Raw genomic sequence first — 24,482 nt, forward strand, 5'->3', positions numbered from 1 at the left:
CGGCCACCACCCTATCTCTCACTGGGGGAGCCACCCTGTCCCCAGCTGACTAGTCAAGAGGGGACTGCCTGTAAAATAGGATCATAGGAAGCCTGCCAGCCTCACTAACAGTGAAGCTTCTAGAACATTCCACACATCACAGTTGATAAACAAGCTGGCAAGTATTTATGTTCACACGTGTTTATGTGTACACTCATTTCATGTCCATTTTCTCATTTCTTCTCAAAAGTCAAGTGGAGGGCTTAGGGAGGTGAAGCAGAGGGTGGATACATGGAGAGGAATGCCACCACGCATGGGCTATCTCGCTCTTCAGGTTCTAGCCCAGGATACCTGCTGGACTGGAAGGTGGTGCTGAGGACAGCGGAGGACTCTGGAGTTTCCCAGCCCTCCCAGGAGTTCTTGATTCCAACAGGAGTAGAAGTGGAAGGGGTCAGACTTTGGCCTCAGCTGCCGAGGCTGGCTGCCCAGAGACTGGCCCAGCAGGCCCAAGAGCAGGGTGCTGATTTGGGGGCAGAGGGTGGGGGCATCTCTGGTTGAAGGCAGTGATGTAGGCTAGAGGGGTTTTCTAGGAGTCTTGGCCTTTCCTGTCTGGGCTCCTCCGGATGCCAGCGCAAAGGGCTAAAGGCCAGCTTGATGCGCCTGCAGAGTCCTTAAGCATTCCTGTCCCTTGGCTGCGTCCCTGTTCGGGTCACAAGGGCACTGACTCTATTTGCTAAGTCCCCACGATCCACCCTTCCCTCTTACAGAGCCTACTTGGATACCCTGGGCTAGACCTCCAAATGTGTCTGGAGACATTACAGAGTGGCTGTTCTGACCTCGCTCTTCCATGGGGACCTCTCATGCCAGCCACCCATTCATTCACGTGCCCCTGTGCTCAGAGCAGCCCCGGATCCTTACATTCAGCCTGGGCGATGATGGAGATGGCAGGTGGGCCACCCTCGGAACCTTCCTTGGCTGTGCCTTTGGTAATCACGTCGTTCAGGATCTCCCACTTCCCACAGAACACGGGGCTCTTCTCCACAGCCTCAAGCTTGTAGACACAGCTCGGCTTCTTCCCCAGCGACTGTGTCTTCTCCTTGGCTTTGGCGAGTTCCTTCTGTTGCCCAACTGCTGAGCCAGGAGTGCCTGGGCAGGCCGCTTCCATCACTGCCATCTCCCAGGCTCGTGCTCACCTACGGGGGCCAAACACAGTCCAGGTCACTCCAAATCTCAGACCCCATGTAGAGGTTAGGCACAGATTGGAGGGGAAACACATCTGTGTATGTATGTGGTGGTGGGGGGCACACTGGAAGGTTCTCGGCTCTTTCAGCCAAGTGTATTCATTCTCCGAACACCCCGAGAAGTAAGGAATCCAAGCTCACAATATTCATGAGCATTTCATTTTGGGACCCCTGGTCTACTGGCACTGCACTGTGAATGGATTCCTCTGCTGGGCCTTCAGAGGGATGGGGTCATTCTCTTCGGGGTGTAGCCACTGATAAATTGTCCATGGTCCAATAAAAACCCCACACCTATGCTCAAGCAAATGATCCTAGTTAATCTCAGTGCAGCGTGCGTACACACACACACACACACATGAGTAGGAGGGGAGGTGGGAGGGAGAGAAGACAATGGGGTGGGCTGAACAGACGGCTAAGCAGTTGGAGCAATCACATGGCAGTTCATAAACATTTGCAACTACAGTTCTCGGGATACAGTGCCCTCTTCTGGCCTTCATGGGCACTGCATACATGTGCTACACATACAAACACACACATATACATAAAGGTTTAACATTCAATATTTAAAAATAAGTAATTTTAAATTTTAAATTATTATTACTATTATTGTTATACTATTTTTTTTGAGACAGGGTTTCTCTGTGTAACCCTGTCTGTCCTGGATCTTGCTCTGTAGACCAGGCTGGCCTTGAGCTCATAGAGATCCACCTGCCTCTGCCTCCTGAGTGCTGGGATTCAAGGTGTGCACCACCACCACTACCATTGGCCTAAAAATAATTTTTTAAAAAGAGGGTAATGGGGTGAATACTACCAAAATACATTATACACATGTAAAAAAATCTTCAAAGAGCAAATAAAAACATGTTTTAAAGAAGACTCCACCTTTCCTCTGCATTCAGCCTAAAAATGGGGCTCAACACTTGGCTCCTTCCCAATGATGCAACTCTTTGTGACTCTCTAGAAGTCCTGAAAAGTGGCTTCCTCCGCAAACATTCACAGAAAACCTCTAAGTATTTTTCCCCTAGGTAACGGTAAGAGTAGTATTTATACTAGATACCTTAATACTAACCGGCATCTGGGCACACAGCATGAAACAATACCACTCTCTGGGTTCCAAGTGGACTACCCTGAGCCTTCCCAAGGAAGCCGAACAGAGGGCAGTCGCAGGCTGCTGTCAACCCGTGCCCACAGCACAGACTTCAGAATGATCAAAAGAGAAACAGTGGCTGTCTGAGCTCATCAACACGGGAATAATTGTTTTTCTATTTTCCTGAGACCAGTTTCTCTGTGTAGCTGTCAGGGAACTCACTCTGTAGACCAGAATGGCCTTGAACTCAGAGATCTGCCTGCCTCTGGCCTCCAACTGGAACTAAGGGCATGCACCATCATGCCCAGTTAATATTGGAATACTTTTTTAAAAGCAGGAATGTTTTTGTGTGATGCTGGGGATCGAGCCCAGGACATTCGGCATGTCAGATGTGTGCTCAATCACTGCACTACACCCTCAGTCAAGACAGGACTTAAAAAACAAAATTATGTGTTTGGGTGTTTTGCCTGCATGAGGTATGTGTACCACATGTATGCCTGGTGGCTGGGGCCAGAAAGGGTGTCTGATACCCTGGAATTGGATTTACAGACAGTTGTGAAGCCACCACGTGGGTGCTGGAATTCAAACCTCATTCCTCTGGAAGAGCAGCAACTGCCCTAAACTACACTAAGCTATCTCTCTGTCCAGAGACAGAGACTTATTAAAGAGCAGGGTGTGACTTGCTTCAGACAAAGCCTGAGAAGGTACCACACACCGGTAGGTCTTTGATAATTGTTCTGGGCCGGCAGGTTGATCTTAACGCTGTTACTCACAGATGTGGTCTTCCCGGCTATAACGCCATTAAATTGAGCTCATACTTAGTTGCTCTTAGGGCAGACGTGCAGACCAAATGAAGCCAACTGTCTGAGTCCCTTGGCCTTTTGCCCAGTCACACCTGGAAGTTAGCGAGATAGTGGGGCTATACCGGGCCCAAGCTTCTTTCCAGGACCCGCCTCACTCACCTCCTTCCATTCCACTGGCTATGGAAAGCCTTACCTGGAGGTGGGCTGGGTTCTGTTAATTTGTTCTTGCATCTCTACCTCTTGAGAGCAGGCTAGCCCTGAACCCAGAACAGCTCCAGCCTCCAGCAGGGATGCCTGATTCTGGAGGCTAGAATGGATAATCTACCACTTGGTCACTTTAAGACGTCAATGGGAAATTCTGAATTCCAACTGGCAAAAACCTCCAGGTAGGCTGGTACTGTAACTTTTCCTCCCTACATCCCTCCCCAAATCCTTCGGCCTTCTGCAAACTGACTTAAAGCCTACAATGAAGCCCACCTTTTTTGGCCTTTTTATCAGGGAAAATGCAATTTAAAAATAAACTAGGAAACCCCCTGAATCTAAGAGAAATAGACATATGCTTAATGGACTCTCCTTACTTTCTTGTGAAAACCTGAAGCCTACCCAAATGGATCCCTGTTCAGGAAGTCAGCCCTTGTGTGGCAAACCTGAGGCAGGCTGTGGACCCCAGGCTCCTCAGGCTGGATGTAAGCGCCTCGAGTTTCCCAAGTCATGTTCCAGGCAAACATGAAGGGAAACTCAAGGTCCTCTGTGGTCGCAGGGCTCCTAAGAGCCGGGGGACCCTGTACATGGCTGCATCTTAGTACAGAGAAAAACAAAACACAAATCAGGATGACTCATGTTGACTGGGACCCGAAGGACCGAAGGCACATTTGCAGACCTTCTGACAGGATGGTCCCAGCATGCGTGATGAAGAGCTGAGCCAGTGAAGGAGGAAGAGGGTGGGCCCTCAGCTGCACTCTGCTCAGAAAGCCCGCCTCCCCCTCTACCTGGTGTAGAAAGCTCACCTTGAGCTAGCACTCTTAGAGGCTGCGGGCACTCAGCCAACCAGTACCTTTTTTTCATGTAGCTGGGCAGCAGGCCGGGGCCCTGTCACCCCCACCCCCAAGCACACACGACAAACGCCAGGCTGCTCTCCCTGGGGAGAAGTTGAGGTTGTGGCCTCCCGTGTACTCTCCAGTGACTCATCCCCAGCCTAGCAGGCAGAATGACAAGGAGGCCATTGAGAAGCTGACCCAGCAGCTGGCAGCTGGCCCTGAGAATGGCCCAGGGAGCACGGGCTGACCCTCACCCTCCCAGCGGCAGACAGTTTAAGGCAGCAGCAGTGGAACTTCGCCTGCAGTTGGCTGTCCTGGACCACATGACCATGACTCAGCCCCTCACTGACAGCCTCCAGGTTCACTGGTCTGATGGCAGCTCTCCCACAAATATGGACAGGCCTGCTTCCTCTCTCCTCCCCCACTTCTATGTGGGTCTGGTCCATAACACGCAGATCAGTATCAATGTCAGGACTGTGGCTAGGTGTTCTTCCCAGCCCTAGGCTTTCGGTGCTGGCTGGCCCCCGCCCCCCACCCCTCAGCCTAAATGGGGGCTAAATGAGGTCAAGGTCCTACTTCATCTCTCAACCCACCCCCACCCCCCCTCAGCTCCACCTCAGCCTCCAATGCATGCAGCCGCCTGCTAGCTTCACTGTATGGAAGCCAAGGATGACAGCAAAGGCAAGAGTCCCACCCAGGGCCCGCACAGAAAAAGGCAGAGTTCACCAGCACTCCTTCAGATCCAGTGCATACATCCAACCTGATCTCCTCTTGCGGCGCCTCGATCACACTGCAAGAATCTAGGGGCGGAAGTAGCTGGGTGCTACCAGATCAACCCTAGGCTCTGTCTGTAGGAACACTCCTAGGTTTGGGCTCAAGGATGTCTGGGAGCCACAGGAACAAGACAGTTTGCATTTTTCCAGGGATGGGGTCTTGGCGCTTGCCTAAGTGTATACCACGGCCTAGGAGGTTGTTCTTGTCTCCCAGGTCAGGGCTAGGGTTGCATGCCTGATTCTGCCTTTGGCCTCCCTCTATAGAGTTCTCCAGTGCAGGAATTTCCAACCAGAAAGTCTGGAGCTGTGCCAGATGACTTCTTAAAATGCACACATCCTAGATCCGCCAAAGAGCCAGTGGCATGGGGCCCAGAATATTCTCTCCTTTCAGTGCTGGCGTCCGAAATCGGCCTCGCACATGCAAGACAAGTGCTCTGTCACTGGGGTACGTGATGCTCCCAGGCCTTTGTAAGAAGACAGTTTTTGGGGACTGCCAAGCCTGAGAATTTGAGTTTGATCCCTGGAACCCACAGAGTAGAGAAAGGAGAAACGACTTCCACAAGTTGTCCTCTGACTTCAACTTGTGCACCATAGTGTACACACACACACTAAATATAAACAGAAGAAAAGAGATCCTTTTATTTTAAGATGGTCAAGGGTCTTGAAATTGGCAGTCCTCCTGTCTTAGCTTCCTGAGCAGCCACCAGGCACCAACCACGACTGGCTAGAGACTGAACCTTTAAAAAGAAACGAACTGACTTTATCTTCATGCACGTGGGGAGCTAGGAGGGTCTAAAGGGCAGTCAGATCTGCCGAAGCTGGGGTCAGAGGTGGCTGGTGCCACCTGACATGGGAGCGGAGACCCATGCCCTCCACTGCTGAGCCGCCGTCTCTCCTACCCAGAACCTGTACTGTTATTTTTATATGTAGGGATGTCTCGCCTCCACGCAGTCTGTGTATCACTGTGTCACCTGGTGCCTGTGGAGTCCTGAAGAGAGAGAGCAGTGGGTCCCTGGAACTGGAGTTACAGACGGTTGTGAGCCGCCATCTGAGCGCTGGGCATTAGACCTGCCTTCTCCAGAGGAGCAGCCTGCGCCTTAACCATGAAACCATCTATCTCTCTTGGCTCCTAGATTCTCTACTCCTGACAAGCCTTTTGGTACCAGGTCTGCCATTTGACCCCCTCTCCATACTAATCTATACTAGCCACCAGGAATGTGTGTTTGTTTGACAGAAGCTGTAAATACAGCTCCTCAGGTACACTGGTTACCTCTGGAGAGCTCAGGTGGAAAACACATCTGTTTCCAGGACTCTGGGAGAGAAATAAGAGTTAGGCCAAATGAGTCTTTGACTCATTAAAGGGTATAATAGTAGTATTTTAAATGTTGGCCCTCAGAGTAAACAGCCTTTCTAAAATGTATCATATTTCACTTCCCTCTTTTAGCAAGTCCATTTACCCTGAGAACACCAGGCTGGGAAACAGAAGTTATGGCGTCTAGCTTTATTTAAAAAAAAAAAAGGCATTAGGGCCATTTTTGTCAAATGAAATCACACCTCATCACCATATAAGAGCTAGAAGCATTCTTATCAGAAACAGCTGCCCTGGCTGATGGCGGTGGCCAGAGGCCCACCACTCAGCCTTCTTCCCCTCAGCTGAGGACCTCTGTAGAACCCCAGGTCGCTAAGAAGAGACCTGGAGCCAATGGCCTTAGGTTCCTCCTAATTCCCAGAACAGGCCGGTCAGGAGGGCTGGCTGACTCCATTTCAGAACAATAACAACAGCGGCTAATATCTGCTAAGCACCTAGCATTACTTAACCTTCCTTTCCACAGTGGAAGTGAGAAGTTCCCAGCATGCCTAGGTTACACAGCTAGAGGTATGCTGGACTTGGTCTCTGCGCCTGGAGCCTGTGCACTGACCTCGAACGGTTTCTCGGACTTCTCCCAGGAAGTCAGAGTCCTGACTTTCAGGAATCTTCGGAGTGTACAGAGGGAGAGAACACGAACTGCCACGGCTAGTCTGGCCAACAGGAGATGCCAAGTGCATGTTCGTCCCTTTGCCCTTTACTAGGCTGTGTCCACTGAGTCACCAACACGTCCATGCCTCCGCGTCACATAAACGAGGTGTCCACAGTCTCACCTAAGGAATTCCATATTCACTTCACCAGAGGGAAATCAAAACCGTTGAGGCCACTCTGACAACGTTCACTGAAGGATCCAAACAAATCTCTCTCTATTTCATCTGGGAATAAGAGTGTGCCCTTCTCTGAATGCCCACAGGGATAAGCAGCAAAATTGGAGTGGCCCAACTTCCTTAATAAGACATTGGCTGACACCAGTGCCACCCTAATGCTTCCTCTTTTCTGCCTGTAGTGGGCCTAGCTGGCAGGCCACACCAATAAAGCGTCACCCTAACAAGAAGGAGGGCTTGTGAAGCAAGGGAGCGCCCAGGGCGAGTGCCTGGGAGGGAGCTGCCCTTGCAAACAGCTATTTGACCAGTTGTGCCCTAGGTCCCCACACCTGCTTCATTCTGGTTCCCCTTTCTGCCTTATTTGCCTCCCCGTGCCTGCCCTGGCACCTAGCCAGCCAGAATGGTCCCTTTGCTCAAAGCAGTTGGGCAGCCATGGGCAAGTCTGCTTCTCCTCCTTCCTCACCATGCTCCTCTCTCTGTGGGGGCACTTACCCAGACCTGCCCTATCTTTTTCTCCTCAGGAGAAGCCAGTTACGGTGGCCTCCTGCATTCATTCAGTGAGTGTCCACTCAGCTAAGGAGATGCAGCGGCTGACTCGGCTCACACGGGTCTGAGTGCGGTGATCATTCTGCACTGTTCATGCGCCTCACAAGGCTGACATTCTTATTCCCACTTGACAGATGAGGAAACTGAGGCTGAGGTAAGTCAGGGGCTGGAGCACATGAGGCTCAATTCGGACAACTAGAGAACCTGACATGGACTTAGAACAATATCCAGGAAGTGGCCCACTTCCCTGGCACTCAAGGATCATCAGCTCTTGTTAAATCCAGGAACTGACAGGCATTAACCGGCTACAAGGACAGTACAATTTCTATTTTGTATTTGGGGTACGCTCAGTCCCTGTAGGCAAGAAGCACAAGAATGAAGAATTGGGGAGCGGGTGTCGGGTCTGTCTCTAAGTGCTGAACCAGCAAGTCAGACTTCCAAGCCAAGGGCTCTGCCACATGCTGCCGGGTGCTATAATTTTTAAGTTGATGAGTTTTAATAGGTCCTTTATTTAAAAATCTATACACAACACATATGCACATAAACAAGAATTGCAGATAACATACTACTATCTTGGCTTAAAGAGCCACTGAAGGGCGTGCTTTGGAAAGAAGAGATGTACGGAAGAGAGGCACGGAATGTAAGAAGTAGCAGCAGGCACAGGAATCGATGCAATGTGTTGGTCAACTCAACGAACAATTGTGTGTTGAAAAAAATCAGTCAAGGGGCTGGAGAGATGCTCAGTGGTTAAGAGCACTGACCACTCTTCCAGAGGGCCTGAGCTCAGCTCCCAGCAGCCACAAAGTGGTTACAACCATCTGTAACTTCAGTTCAGGGGATCTGATGCACTCCTCCCGCCTCGGAGGGCACTAGGCACATATGTAGTGCAAAGACACACAGGCAAAACACTCAGACATATAAAGTAAAATATTATATCTAAAATGGAAGAAAAATAAAACCTGGTATTTTGGGGGAAATTTTACTTGTGAAAATGTATAAATTTCATTAAAATTACAATTATGTATACACATTAAAGTTTAAGAATAACTTCCATAAGAACAGAGAGATACCTGTGGGACAGTGGTGATGTACACCTTTAATCCCAGCACGTGAGAGGTGGAGGCTGGTGAATCTCTGAGTTCTAGGCCAGTCTGGTCTACAGAGTGAGTTCCAGGAGAGCCAGGGCTGTTACACAGAGAAACCCTGTCCCAAACCAACCAACCAACCAACCAAACAAACAGAGCAGAGATACCACCAGAGCTTCCAAACCCAAAGGGTAAAGAAGGAAAACTTTGCCACTGTAACAGGAAGCAAGGGAATGGAGAAAAGAGAAGCCAGGGTACTAAAATATAAATAATGCAAGTTAAAGTAGCAGAAATAAAAATGTTAATCTATCATTAATTTTAATACACACAAATATTTTAAAAACATATAATCCTGTTTAAACCTCTTCAGTGCTGGGTCTATACAGGAGGCCAAGAGGCCATACTCACCTCAGAGGATTTAAAAGAAGAACATTATTGTATACATGTATGAAAAAAAACCCATAGGGAGATGCTAACAAAAGAAATAAGACACCATCTTATAGAAGAACTGAAAAGATTTGGAAAACAGATGCTAATCTAAACCATGTGAGTTGGGCTTGGTGGCGCACGCCTTTAATCCCAGCACTTAGGAGGCAGAGGCAGGTGGGTTTCTGTGAGTTCGAGGCCAGCCTGGTCTACAAGAGCTAGTTCCAGGACAGGCTCCAAAGCTACAGAGAAACCCTGTCTCGAAAACAAAACAAAAAATACCAATCTCCCAAACAAAACAAAACAAACCCCAAAACCAAAACCAACCAACCAACCAATCAAAACCCCCCCCAAATCATGTGGTTCTCATATCAGGCAGAGAGCTCAGAGCGCATAGGCACAACAGTCTCTCACAGACCCCACTGAAGAGTCTTAGAGCCAGAGATTGGAGGCAGAGAAGGCTTTTGATGAATAAGGTCTCTGTCGGTAAGTCCTGTCCTTCTGTAGTGCTGTGAAGGCCCTGGGCACACAGAGTGGGTCTGCTGAGTACCCTGGCCTGGGTGCTAGAATGACAAGGAGGAAAACGGCACAGTTGTTGAAGGGGTTCATAGTACGCTGGGGTAACAGACAAGTTGTCAGAGAAGGATGTTGTAAAGTAGAGGAGGTCTAGGACACAGACACAGAGGCCATGCAGTGGGGCGGGCACACAGGGAAACCCGGAGCAGCTGCAGCAGGAGAGGCTTCCTATGGGTGAACAAGAACTGCTCAAGGGAAGAGAGACACCGGTGCAGGGCTAGGGAGGTGCCAGCTGGTGAGATGCTTGCAGCCGTGTGCTGGAGGACTTGAGCGTGAGCTTCAGGTCCTAGTGAGAGACTCAAACACTAAGGTGGGGCTGGAGAGCCGGATCAGTAGGTGGGGCTGCTTGCCACTGAGCCAGACAGTAGAAGGAGAGAATTGGCTCTGAGTTGCCCTCTGACCATCACACCCACTCTGTGGCCTAAGGAAATAAAAATACAATAAAAAGTAATAGGTGTGGGTGACTCTTGAGGAACAATACCAGAACTCAGGCCTCCTCATAGACAAGCACACACACTGCAAACACACACACACACACACACACACACACACGCACGCACGCACGCACGCACGCACGCACGCACGGTACTCCAGATGAGAAGGGCCCAGGAAGATGTAATCCAGAGGGGAGTCTCTCTGTAGGAATCACTACCGCTTTAGGAAGCTGGTGGGTAGGCTGAAGCCACAGTGGCAGTTGGTTAGACTGGAGATGAAGGTCGGGAAGGGATCATGAAAATGAAGCTGGTCTTCCTATACCCCAGGACCTCATTCCCAGGAGAGTGAGGCTATAACCCTCCATTCCCTCACATTCCTGGGGATAGAGCTATACGAGGAGGGCCCTGGGGGCAGGGAGCAGACAGTAGCTGTTGGGCAACTATTGTTGGTAAAAGTTACAGGGCTCTGGAAAGGTTTACTGAATTCTTTCCCAAAGGATATGGGAGCAGGTGGCCACTAGCTAGGGGGAGGCGGCACGCCAAGTACTGTACTTGGGCACTCTGAGCATCAATGAACTGAAAGGATCTTGACCCCCCCTTCCCCTTGGCCAGCCTGAAGCCTGCTCCCTGGAGGGAGATTTCTTTTGTGCATTTCCCATTAATGAAGATATGAAATGTGAAGGTTCATTAATCATTAACATTTTTCAGATCGATAATATACAAAAGAAACCTCACATGCCCACAACTATTCGGTCTTACTGCCAATTCCACAAAGACAATGGCAGGGCTAAGAAAATTTGTGGGATAGAGCTTATTATAGTCCTCCAGTCCCCACCACATGTTTGGCAGCCCTGGCTGGCCCAGGGCCCGAGGAAACACCAACGCCCTTAAAGGCCCTCAGGATGCTAACAGCAACCACCCGTGTCTATTCTATTAGTGTAGGACTTAGCCACTTCCACCCTCTCCCTGACCTCGGCCCATCCCCACTGGGCTGAGCTCATCATAAAACATCACGTCCTTTAGACAACCTCAGTCTGAAAGACTTCGGACGGCTCTGCAGTGCTCATGGGTCCAGGCCCAAGCCTGTGGTCTATAATCTATCTGACCACCGTTTCCCCAAACACAGGGTGTGGCTCTGGCTGCTGTCTCTCCCCAACCTTCTAGTTACTGAACTCTACAGGTCTCCCAGTGGGCCTTGCTTTGTGGGCCACCTGACACTTCCTGCTTGTCCTGTACAGATTAAGCTGAGGCCTTCCCCTTCCAGGAAGTCGCTGACAAGCCACAGCAGCCCAGTCTCTTTCTTCCTCTTCACTTTGACCTTTAAACACACCCTCATTCACTTTTACTCATCCATGCAATAACACAGCCGAAAGTACCGGGGACAGAGCGCGTCAGACAAGACAATAGCTACTTTTATGTAGCTCTCACACAGAAATGCAATCTTGATAGGGAACAACTAGAAATACAGAAAGAGATGCAAAGCTGACGCTGTTCAGTGTTTCCATAGCAACAAAAACCCAGAACGAAATTGATTATGGGGAATTATTAAATCACAGCACATCCATTAAAATGTTTATAAAAATTAACAATACGAACAAATATCACTGGAGACAATGTTAAAGAAAAAGTATATAGAAGTCTACGCAAACTCTGGCCCTGAATAGTACTTATCTTGTGTGGTTGTCTTTTTTTTTTAACTTTATGTGTATGGGTATTTTGTCTGCATGTATGTCTGTTCACCTTGTGCATGCCCGGCACTCGCAAATCCCTGAAAAGGTTGTTGGATCCCCTGGAATTGGCAGTACAGACAATTGCGAGTCACCATGTGGGTGCTGGGAACCAAACCCAGGTCCTCTGTAAGAGCAGCCAGGGCTTTTAACTGCTGAGCCATCTCTCCGGTCCCTTCTATAGTAGGTCAACATCTATAAAAACATAGACATAGAAACTCTGTCTTAAAACAAAAACAAACAAAAAAATCCAGACGCCAGCAGACAAAACAAAGGTTCTCTTCTTGTCAGACTTACTAATGTCTTAGTATTTTTAAATATTTTTATAATTTTCTCACATTTTCTTCAGTGAGTTATTCTATTTTATAGACAGCAATTTCAAGTGATTAAACACAGACAGACAGACAGACAGACAGACACACACACACACACAGAGAATACCATAGGAAGTTTAAGTCTTCCCCACCCTTCTGCATCCTTCGGAGGATGGGCTTTACCTATCCCTCTCATATTCCTCACTGATGTCCTCTGTAGTACATTACTTTCATAATGAGGACAAGCAATAACCAAAAAGGATCTCTTGGTAGGAGACAAGAATTGCAGAGGCATGGCATTTATGCATGTTTGGGAGTGGTACCTGGTAAACTTAAGATGACCCCAAACATGCAGACACAAAGGTCTGGCCACTCAAAGAAACAGAAGGCTGGAGAGGAGAGCGCCTCACTCTGAGTTTTGGTTTTTATTTCTCTCTATAGTCTCCCTGGGGACTGCGAGTTTTAATAGTTGTGATTCAGGAAGTAAGAAAGAGATAGCCATCACATACCACACACACACACACACACACACACACACACACACACACACACACACACACACACACACACACAGGACTTCTGCAGTGTTACAGACGATCCACCTACTCTTCTATGGATGAATTCTGTTTCCAGATTCTCACTTAGAAGAGGTACCACAAAAGCCCATCCTTGTTCACATTTATTTTTTTGTACAGCCGGAAAATAATTCTGAGTGGCACATTCGTGGGACTGGAATTTCTGGATGACCCTCTGTTAGTGGGCTCATTCTTTTTCTCCTGGTTCAGGGTGTCAGGGAAACAGGTGGTTTTCACACATCCTAGTTATTTGCTTAAGATATTACCCTTATCCTCAAGGGGTTTCTAAGCCAGCTGGGGAGAAAATGGATAGATGGATTACGTGCCATTTATTTTATATTTATTTAAATGAGAAATGAGTCCTAAATTGATCTTAGATTCAGAAAGGCCTTTGGCAGTCATTTATTCCAACACATGACTTACTAATTAATGTTGGAGAAGGACCATTCACACAAAGACAAGGATGGGAGAGCTGAGTGAGAATCATCGGCCTTTCACATTTTGAGCCGTGGCAGGGGCAAGTCATTCAAGCAGAGACCTGGTATCTCGCCTGCAAAAGAGACATTCTCAAACCACAGACGGGGTTTTAATGGATGACTGATTGCAAGGAACAATGCTTAATTTATACAATTCAGGCGTGTGTGTGACCGGTATCCCACGAGTGGGGCTTGCAGAGGGATGGATGAAACTTGTGATGAAATGAAGTCTTCCTGTCCCAAAGGGCTTTGCCTGTGCTGAGCTAGTACCCACCTCAGCCTCTGGTCAGCAGTACTAATGTCAGCAGAACATCTCAAACAGATACTTAAGGGAGGCAAAAAAAGAACTCAGAACACAGGCGCAGACCCATCCGAGGGTGGCCCCAAAGAGCCCTCTGCAACCCGTCTGGCCTCTGTCTCCACTGGCAAGGTCTCAGCACGGAATGGACTGAGGAATGACTTAGTGACACCTGATGACCTCAGTAGAAGGGCTGGGATTAGTTGTCTTGTCGTATCTTTGGGTAATTTCAACATCTGTTGTCATCTGCATACATGTAATTACGTTCTGATTAATGTAAACAGAAATTCATACTGGCAGCTATTACTGATCGTCATGTATTGTGTGATGCATGCATTATTTCTTAAATCCTTACAACTCTGTATACAAGACATTAATATTACATCCTTCATTTTTATTATTTTCATATTTATTTAAGATAGGTCTGGCTATGTATCCTAGTTGGCCTGGAACTTGCAATTCTTCTGCTTCTGCTTCTTGAGAGCTAGGGTTACATGTATGAGCCACCATGTCTGGCTACACAACTCCCTTTATATAGAGGAGGAAATTGAGGGTCTGGAGGTCATTTGTTCAATGTCAAATTGCAGGGGAAGGGGCAGTAGTAGGATATACATGAAGGACTTGTATGCTGAAGCCTACTCAGCCATGGTACTGAATCTCTTATCCAATGATCTGAGCTTTCAAAAGGTGGGGCTGAAATACAGAAGCTGCTACAATCCACAGATCTGTTAGTGACACACCCAGGGATTGACCTGGGAGGAAGCATCTCAATGGCCAAGCATGAACAGACAGCCTAAGTTATAGAAAAGGAGCGGAGAGCAGAAACTCCAAGGTGGAATTGTGGCAGGCCTTTGTTCCTTGGCCAAGGGATGAGAATCTCATCCTGGAAAGAGTCTATAACCGAGTCTAAATTGGCTATTTCTTTGATAAAGTCTAGTTCTGGGCTTCTTGATTCCAGGTCACTTGTTTGTTTAATAGAAAAGCCTTGAGCACCAGCATCCATGCCATCACATGGCCAATACTTTGTCTCTAGACCCCGGACACTGGGCACTTAACAAGCCTTAAAAAAAAAAAAGCGTTACAATGCCATTTTACATAGAACTTGCAAAAACTTTGCACTAAGAAAGTCAACACTAGCCAGAAGGTGACGGCACATGCCTTAATCCCAGCACTCAGGGGACAGAGGCAGGTGGATCTCTGTGAGTTCGAGGCCAACCTGATCTATAGAGTGAGTTCCAGGACAGTCAAGGCTACACAGAGAAACCCTATCTCAAAAAAACAAAAAACCACACACACACACACACATACGCACACACATACACACACCAAAACAAACAACACCAAATAGAAAAGATGCCTGAGAAGGCACCTCTGGGCTACAGAGGCCATTCTGGAATCAGTAATGCAGGAACTTCACTTTATACAATAAACAGTAAGAATATTTTATATATATTATGCAAAAGCATTTTAAGTGTCCTTTAAATATGCATTTGAACCCCAGCAGCACAGACAGTAAGGGCCTCATTGAATAAATGGGATCTCCTGAGACTGAGAAGCTTCTGTAGAGCAAAGGACACTGTTGCTAAGACAGAAAGGCAACCCACTGACTGGGAGAAGATCTTCACCAACCCCACAACTGACAAAGGTCTGATCTCCAAAATATATAAAGAACTAAATATGCATTTGAGGATATTCCTTTAACTAGGATTTCTCATAAAATAAGGATTGAAGTATACACCATTCAACAGTTTCCAAAGATTACAGTGTTACCCCACTGCCTCACACTAAGTCACCCCACAGTCTCTCCCTCTTTTTCTTGTTCTCTTTTGCTTTTTTTGAAATGAGGTCTTGGTATGTAGCCCAGGCTGGCCTTGAACTCATAATCATCTTCTCAACATCCTGAATGGTGGGATTACAAGTGAGTCACCACACTGTCAATCCTGTTTTTCTGATAAATCAAAATGCATTTCAGGTTCTTGCCAAGGCTTGAAGTCATCATTATAAGTAACAATTCTGTTGTAATATCTCTCTCTCTCTCTCTCTCTCTCTCTCTCTCTCTCTCTCTCTCTCTCTCTCTTTCTCTCTCTCTCAACCTTTTGGACTGATTTATAGCAAGGAGCTGTCTTTTGGACATAGCCAATCCTGCTGAAATACAACCATTACCCTCCTTTCTGGGTTTATATATGTGATTTTTACAGGAGGGGCTGGTTTCAGGCCTTAATGGATAAAAGAAAGCCAGGTTCAGTGTCTCTGTAAGGGAGGAGGCTTCGAGTTCATTGTAGTCACTGGTGGCTGGTTTTGAAATTGAGGAACTGATTTGAGGAACTTCAGAATAAACAAGAAACCCAAACAACGTGGCTTTCTGCAGAAGACTTCCAAAGTAGGGGGATGGGGGTGTGTTGAAGGAGACACATGGTCTATTCTGTGGAGCCCTGACCATGACCTAGTTTTAGATGCTGTCCTACATAATCTTTGACAACCTAGCCTGAGTGATCAGTTGGAGACACGAGTGCCAGGGACGCATCTGACATGCCCACTTACACTAACGGGTCATGTCTTTGCTCTCTCCTGCAGTGGGTGATGTGAGAGATGACAGGTAGGTTCTCAAGAGGTTCTTCAGCAAAGGGAGGGAAACTGGGGAAAGCCTATGGCTCTTCCTCTTCCTCAGACCAACAGGGCCTAACAGGAATATAGATCTGCACCCTGCACTTCCATCTGATGACAAATATCTGCTCTATCCAGTGGGCACCATCTTCCAAGTGCTGGACTGGCCAGTGGAAATATCATGGTGATCAAGCCAAACAAGAGCTTTCCTTGCTCATGTCCCTGACAGACCATCTTGGCATACTGACCCTAGTCATCAGAAGGCTTGACATGGGCCAGGCCTTGAGCCGTCTGCACATGATTTGGGTCTACATGGCACCAAGCATTGTGTGCTCCTGAGTTTAAGTATGTTGGAGCACCTTTGTACCACCAGGGCCATCACGTTTGAACATGTATACTGAAGACTCCAGAGTGCGAGCAAGCTCCGCTTCCAAGGTGAGAAGCAGGAAAGGGTTCTAGGAGGAGAGAGATTAGACACCGGCAGGCCGAGGGGGGTGGCTCCTCCTATAGGGGAAGCTCTCTGTGGGACAGTCAACGCTGGCTCAAGCTGCAGCATGTCTCCTTGGGCACCCACTTTCCCTCTATGGTGAGTTCTTTGGCAGAAGTACCCCAGTTCCACTTGCTTTTAACAACAGATGCTCAATGCTGTATGATCCAATAAAGCCATCATAAGATGAAAACACTGTCGAGTAAATTCGTGGGTTGTGCCTAATGCCATAGCTTACTGATCATTACAGATGAACAATGCAGCACTTTGCAGTATTGGCTATGTTCCCTCATGACAGTGAGGCCGACAGGGAGCTATGACCCATAGCCAGTGCCCAGCCTCACCATGGTCTTATATTACTTAACACCACCCAGAAAGAGATCAAATTAAAAATCTGGAGCATTTTCTAGTGGATACCAATTGCTTCTGCATCAGAAGGTCAGGAAACTGTAAGTTGGACCATTGTCAGTGGGACATGGATGTGTTCTACCTAACTGAGCTTGGCAGTTAACACTCTTTACAAACATCACTCGAGTGAAAAAAGAGACAGTTGTGGCAGCGCATGCCTGTAATCCCAGCATCGCAGAGGCAGAGGCAGAGGCAGAGGCAGAGGCAGAGGCAGAGGCAGAGGCAGAGGCAGAGGCAGAGGCAGAGGCAGAGGCAGAGGCAGAGGCAGAGGCAGAGGCAGAGGCAGAGGCAGAGGCAGAGGCAGAGGCAGAGGCAGAGGCAGAGGCAGAGGCAGGAGGGTGACTGCAAAGTCAAGGCCAGCCTGGTCTACACAGTGAATTATGGGCTCGCTAGGAGTGCATAGTGAGACCTTGCCTATAAAACAAAAGAAGCAAAAAGGGCCAGCATGATGGTTCAGCAGGTAAAGGCACTTGTCACACAAATCTGTGGCCTGAGTTTGATCCTAGAATCCAGGTAACAAGGGAGAAGGACAGAACCAACTTCACAGGGTTGTCCTCTTGTCCTCTGACCTCCATGTGTGCACTGTGGCATACTTACCCCATCCCTCATCTATACATACAGACACACACATAAGTAAAATTAAAAAAAAATGACAAAATAGATGAGGGCCATAGACTCTGAGAGCCTGCCTGGGTTGGTATATGTGTGTTCACACTCATATAAGCTCAAGGTAAGCTCAAGGGGACGGTGCTTGGTAGCTGCAGAAATGGAGCACGGTGATGACTGTATTCTGATCGATCCCTGTAGGAACACCTGCAAGTCAGATGCTGAACCTCTCCTCTCAACTTCTTCCCTAATACTGAGCTGGTGACCCATTTATTTCTGATTGAGAAGACGAGCCTTCTGGCCCTGCGATCCGTCTGGGCTGACCTGCATGTGCACCCTACATAGGGACGGATGGTGCAGACCCCTCTCTTACATTTCTGTCTACAAAGCTATTCCTGCCGCTCAAACCACAGGAAATAACAGGTGAGACTTATGGGCTCAGGGAGCTGCTCCCCACATTCACTCCCCCAGGCAGAACACTGCTGGCATTGTCTTAACTGGCGATCACCCCTCATTTGGGGTCAGCTAAACTTCCCTTTCCTTCTAAGTCTCCCAGCTATTCCTAATACCAACCGGAAGAGTCTAGTCAGTAAAGGGGAAGGCCAGGGTCACCAGAAGGATCAGCTAGAACAGCTCCTTGCATGTACAATGAGCCATTGCCCAGCTATGACATCATGCTTTGCCCTTAGAGGCCTCTCATGGAGAGGAGCCAGACAGGTCGGGCTGGGGTGACACCGGCTACTCAGGCTCTTCTGGCCACCTGTATGCCATGGGCAACATGCCACATATTTGGAGCAGAAAGACGCAAATGCTCCTTGGTGTCCAGTGTTTTGGAACCTCACCATCAATCAATTGTCACTCAAGACCCATGTTTAGGTAAGACACTGCTTGGGGACAATGAAAGTATCTTAAAGGTGGAGACAACCTTTGAGATTTCTGGGTAACCCTGCCTAGACTTTATTTTCTTAACAACCCCAGCCTCCTTTCGACCACACAAACCTGATGGTAGAGGAGAGAGTCAGAGAGCTTTCTGTTTACTTTTTCTTAGAAGCAGAGCAGAAGCCACGCAGGTCCCATCATTCCCAGGGCCCAAGAGCTTGCAGGGAGCCTGAGAGTGGTGGCGCTCCTGTGGGGAACCGGGAGCTGTTTCACAAAATAAAAGTCCTACGCTAGGGTAGCTCCTGGGTCCAGCGGCAACAAGACACAGTGCAAAGAGCTAAAGCTCTGCCTCCAAGTCGCTGGATGGCCTCAGTCAACCTTTTGCAGAGGAGGGTACAATACTAATGCGTATCTGCCCCTACCCCCATGTGTGTATGTATGTGTGGACACCAGAGGGTGACTATCATGTCAGGGGTTTTCTTCAATGGCTCTCCACTTTTTTCCCCCTTTTTTCTCTCTCACTGAAACTGGAGCTTACTGATTGGCTAGACTGGCTGGCATGAGCTCCCAGGAGGCCCCTGGATCCTCTTGTCTTTACTCTCGAGCCTTAGCACTGGGATCACAGGGACACAATGCTGCACCTGGCTTTTTAGGTAGGTGCTGAGTTCTGAACTCAGGAGGACTCTGTGACAGGGACACTTGCAAGGGATTGTCAGTTCTACCGAGGCCCTGAACTGTCAAGTCCATCTTGTGGATGGTCCTGGACATGCGGACTAACACTGAGTGCATTAGTCAAGGACACACTTAAGACCCTCTGATCATGGATGGCTCTCTGGAATGAGATTCAGCAGAAGCTGTGACCACTGGAAAATGGGAGGGGAGGATGGTTCAGGCCTTCCCCCACTGTTTCTCTCTGGGCCCACACACTGACCTGGTATATGGAGACTAAGGTGATCAGTTTACCTAACCCCACGCTTCCTGAAGCCCAGGGAGCAACAGGCCTTCCTTCCCAACCGCTGGAGCTCTTGTGAGCCTCCAACTCAGGTGACTGAAAGGAAGGCAGAGGTGAAAAGGGCTCTCCCCAAATCTCTCATCTCTAAGTACAATTTGTATCTCTCTAACTCTCTGCCAAGGGATTTCCCAGCTCCCTAGGGCCAAAGCTCCACTCCTGCTGCCACGCTGAACTGTCACTGGATGTGAGCCATTTTCCACCCTCAAGGTGGCTGGGCTCAGGAGTGGTGACACGGCTGACCTGGGCTCTGTGCCCTGCCATATGACCCACCAGGACATGGCTGTCAGTCAGCAAGCTTTAGGAGCCTCCCACCGGTTTCCCGCTCCCCGCTCCTAGCCCTTGGGCAGGAATGAAGGTGATCTTTGGCAGAGGACTTTTCAACAAGGTCTGCTCAGGACTTCCTCTGCAACGGGGGCCGGGGGAACAAACGGCCTGTTACCTACACCCCTGCATGAGTGACTCATCTTCCAGAGAAAGTACTCCCCTCACCTAAGAAAAGCTGCTTGAAAAACTGACTAAGGCACCTATCACATGCAGGCTGTGGGGCTGGCCAGTGACTGAGCAGGTCCAGATGCTCGCTCTGTTTTCACCTCCAGCCTTGAAGGCAAGTGCCACCCCGGGCCTGCAGCTTTCATTTTCATCTGAGCAAGATCCTCACGAGGCTTGACATCCGGTGATTTATTTTTTCTAAAAACTAGATTCGCTTTAGAAATGACTCTTCGCCTATCAAGACAGCTTCCCCAAGAGAAAACAAATGCAGTTTAGAGAGAATGTCAGTCGGGTGGGAGCCAGTATTTTTGTTTTGTATTAAGAGGGAGAAAAGAATTTAATTCCCTACCCCCCCAAAACCCTGTGGTATCTGAAGCAAAACCTGCACATTCTTGACTCTAGCTCCAAAGCCCCTAGACCTGGTTATAGAGATCAGACAGTTTTAAGGGAGAAGAGGTGGGTGCCATGTGCTGATGGAAACCATACTCCCCCAAAAAACAAATGTTGCCTCCTTGTCTTCCAAACAAAGAACAAGCCCTCAGTGGTTTATATTCTATGAGCATTTCCTTTCTCTCCCCAAGTTAATGCTGAGACCCACTCAGGGAGGACATCGGGGAGCTCCCGGACAGGCCCAGTTCTGTTTGGACCAGAGTCCTGAGAGGCATGCATGTAACCCTATGTAGGACTTTGAACTCTGACCAGACAGATTCTAAGTTTTTTTGGGCTTCTCTGAAGTACAGTTAGGGCAGGATGTATAGTAAGCCTGGGGCACCAGGGGCTAGAGAGATGTCTCAGTGAGTGAGTACGCCTGCAGCCCAGTCTGAAGACCTGAATTTGCTCTCTGGAGCCACACAGAGGAAGGAGAGAAGTGACTCCTGCATACTGTCCTCTGATCACCACATGTGTGCTGTGATACACATGTGTGCACACACAATGACTATATATAACAATGTGTGGGAAAACGTGACAGCTAACCCATTAAGGATGGCTGAAAACAACGACTGACCTGTCAGACACCCATTTTCCTTCATATCGTCTTAGAGAAGTCAGATCTCCTTACAAGGTAGCAACCGGCTGCTACGACTACTGTCACAGCGACCATGACAACGACCAACAGCAGTGACAGCCATTGTGCTCAGCCCAGCATACGTTCCTCTCGAATGCTCAAAGCCATGGACATTTCTGATCCCATATGAGATGGGGCACTCCATGCTCACAGAAGTGAAGCCAAGCCGGACAGTGGTGGCGCACGCCTTTAATCCCAGCACTCGGGAGGCAGAGGCAGGCGGATCTCTGTGAGTTCGAGACCAGCCTGGTTTATAAGAGCTGGTTCCAGGTCAGGCTCCAAAACCACAGAGAAACCCTGTCTCGAAAAGAAAAAAAAAAAAAAGAAGTGAAGCCATTTGCTCGAGGGTACACAGACAGACAGACAGACACAGGCAGGCCAGGCCCTGACTCAGGGCTGTCTGACAACATAAACTGCCACACAGATGAGGTGGCACTATGACAGGCTCTCCCACTGCGCAGACCGCTTGCGCCTTCTGCCATAGCATAGGTACAGTTTTCATAATGACCAGTATCAAGAGACAGTAAACAGTGATAACAATTAAGAGCCGTTATGATGCCTGAAGCCCTGGTTTAATTACGTTCAAAATTGACTTTCTGAGGCAAGCGACTTATTACTCACTTACACAAATATCCTAAAATGATGAAGTGTATGTCAAGAAAAGTCAGTTTAGATTCTAGTCACACCACCAAATTCCTAAGGATTAGTGTCTGTTTTACTTAGTACTCATTTTAAAGATCTTTACCCTATACTGTATATATTTATAAATATATATATATAAAGGCTGTCTATCAAATTATTCCCTATGCACATAATTCCAAAGGAGTTCTACCAACAGAGAGTTCAAGATGAAAGACTCTAAGACAGCAAGAGGCAAAGGGAGCCTCAATTTAAGCATGAATAAAAGAACGCGCAGGCTTTGGAGGAAAACATCCTTAGTCCTGTCACTCAGGCCAGTCAGAGAAGCTCAGAATGCAGGCCCCTACCTCAATGCCCTGCACAGAACTGCCTATGTGCCTGCCTTCCTATGCTGCCCGCCTTCCACCCAGTCTTCCCGCTCTGCCCCACGGCTGTCAGTCCTGCAGTCGGCACCCCCACGTGAATGCAGGGTGCTCACATTTGAAGTGCTCACTCTACCCTCACCCGACCCGTGAAGACACTCGCCTCCATTCCTTTCCCTTATTCGGGATCCTGGTGTGCAGAGGGCTGACTTATCCTTATAGCTCCTCAAACCGTCCCGCTCCACACCCACTTTACGCTGGTGCCACCAAAAGTGCCCAGAGTGCCCAGATGCCTCCAGTTTAACTGAACTACTAAAATGGGGCAAACAGGAAGCATCACACACAACTGCGGTAGTGACTTATTAATCACGAAAGCAGAATTTTAGTTGCATTTTAACCTTTTGCCAGGAAAAAAAAAAGCATTGAGATGATGGAAGCCATGGGTGGAAATGTCGGCTGCCTGCATGGGAAGCAAGCTGACCTTTCACTTAGACTGAATTGGGTTCAGATTCCTTATTTCTTCCCAGAAAAAAAAAAATCTGTCAAGCCACCCAGGATGAACCTGTGAGCTCTTCACAGGGCAGAAGCTGCTGTTGGGATATGTTCTGTCCACCGAGATAAGAGAGAGGAAAAAAAAAGGAACCTAAAAGTGACTTCAGAGGCCAAGGGGACAACATAAAACTCCAAAGAGGGGCACAATGGCCTAAACCGACAAGCCCAGATTTGTTTTTATCCACGGTACACCCCTCCAGTCTCCTTCCAGCCCCTAGCTAATGATGAACCCTCTCCCTCACAGAAAACCCTCCTAGCAGTTGCCCGGGGTGGGGCGGGGGCCAGTCAGGGTGAGTCCTATCCTCTCTCAAACAAACACTCCGATCTGATCACAAAGGAATCAGTGTTCATCAGGAGAACCAAAATGAGGAACCAAACCTCTATCTGCCGAGGCTGAACGGCAAAACCAGACGTTTTTGTTTAATAGACGAGGGTTCATTTGCCAGGGTCTCTGTGGTGCCAATCACACAAACTCTAACAGTTACTAGAAGCAACAAACAAACAAACCAACAAAACTCCACCTCAGAGCGGCTCCTTCTACCAATAACAATCAGGAAATGACCACTTGGTACTGTTTAATTGCACAGACTGCTGGGATATATTTCTCGGTACGTACAGCTGGGTACTTCTTTCTAAAGTCAGACATATTAACTATTATTATGAGATCTTCTGAGAAATTCACCACCCTCTTCCAAATAAATCAGGATGTCTTCTTTTTTTTTCTTTCCGGTGTTCTGAGACAAGATCTTGCTATGAAGCCCTCACTGCCTGCCAAGTCGTAGTAATCCTCCTGCCTTAGCCTCCCAAGTGATAGGATTACAGATGTGTGCCATCATGCCTAGTTTTCAAGATGTCTTAAAGGCATTTAAAAAAAAAAAAACTCAGAAAGCTGGCCTCGATCCAAAGGAATTGCCTTTGACATCACTTCAGATACAAGAGAAAATCCACATACATCATAAGCAAGACAACAACCTTCAAAGCAACCTTTCATGCTAAGACAAAAAAAATATTACCCCAGATCTCCCCCTTCTTTATCTATCTAGTTACCTTATGCAGTCTGAATTCTGAGACCTGAGAACTCACTCTCAGTCATGGCTTTGAGGCCTCAGACAAGGTATGTGCGCCTTCACGACCCACACCCGGTGCAGGTACTCCTCTTAACTGGATACTACTCCATCCATCTTACCACACCTACCACTGTAAGGGAAAGTCACTCAGCAAACCCCTGCATGGCTGATGTGAGGATCCCCGATCTTTCAGAAAGCCCATTCTAGCCATAGTGCCAGTGTTCCAAAGTTCACTCGACTTGGTGCCACGCTCCTCGCTTAGTTTCCTTCACTTTTAGAGACCTTAATCAAGTCACTAGTGTTCACTGTCTCCAATTAACAACAACAACAACAACAACAACAACAAAGCCTCTGCCATTAATACACTGATTTTTGAAACCGTTCTTCACTCAGCCTCCCCTTTACAACCCATGGACACCACTATCCATCCTTTAGTGCTGACAGCCATATTTTAATCTCAACTTAAGGGGAAAAAAACTTTTTTTGAAGTTAATGAGCACGGGGTGGGAGGGAGAGACCTTTTCTTAAGTTAATAAACACGGCAGAGGCTCCGAAGCAGGTGGGAATCTCTGCCTCCGACAAATGTTTCTTTTTACTTGGTGACAGGTGGCTGCAAGCTGCCAGAGCTACGGTGAGCTTCCAAGATGGGACTAATACATATAAACAGACACCAAAAGTCCCGAGTAGAGCACAGAATCACACAGAAGGGTCAGGATCATCGAAGAGGAGCGATACTGTGGGCGA

The 24,482-nt window shown here is 48.1% G+C and overlaps 1 protein-coding gene across 2 annotated transcripts in view; it reads right to left on the reverse strand.

The window, feature by feature from the left end:
• Map3k14 (mitogen-activated protein kinase kinase kinase 14) overlaps positions 1–24,482 on the reverse strand; it is a 47,172-nt gene that overhangs the window by 22,162 nt on the left and 528 nt on the right. The window contains exons 2-3 of one of the 2 annotated variants that reach the window (XM_050156996.1): positions 11,918–12,099; positions 898–1,172 (exon numbers count right to left, since the gene is read on the reverse strand). In XM_050156996.1, the coding sequence (XP_050012953.1) occupies positions 898–1,153 (256 nt within the window). In that variant the 5' untranslated portion in view covers positions 1,154–1,172; positions 11,918–12,099. The remainder of the gene's footprint in view (positions 1–897; positions 1,173–11,917; positions 12,100–24,482) is intronic. The other variant, XM_050156997.1, reaches the window with a different exon arrangement.

Source organism: Alexandromys fortis, unplaced genomic scaffold (genome assembly GCF_014885135.2).
Source record: "Alexandromys fortis isolate MF-2015 unplaced genomic scaffold, M_Fortis_MF-2015_v1.1 scaffold_31, whole genome shotgun sequence".
Classification (NCBI taxonomy): Eukaryota; Metazoa; Chordata; class Mammalia; order Rodentia; family Cricetidae; genus Alexandromys; species Alexandromys fortis.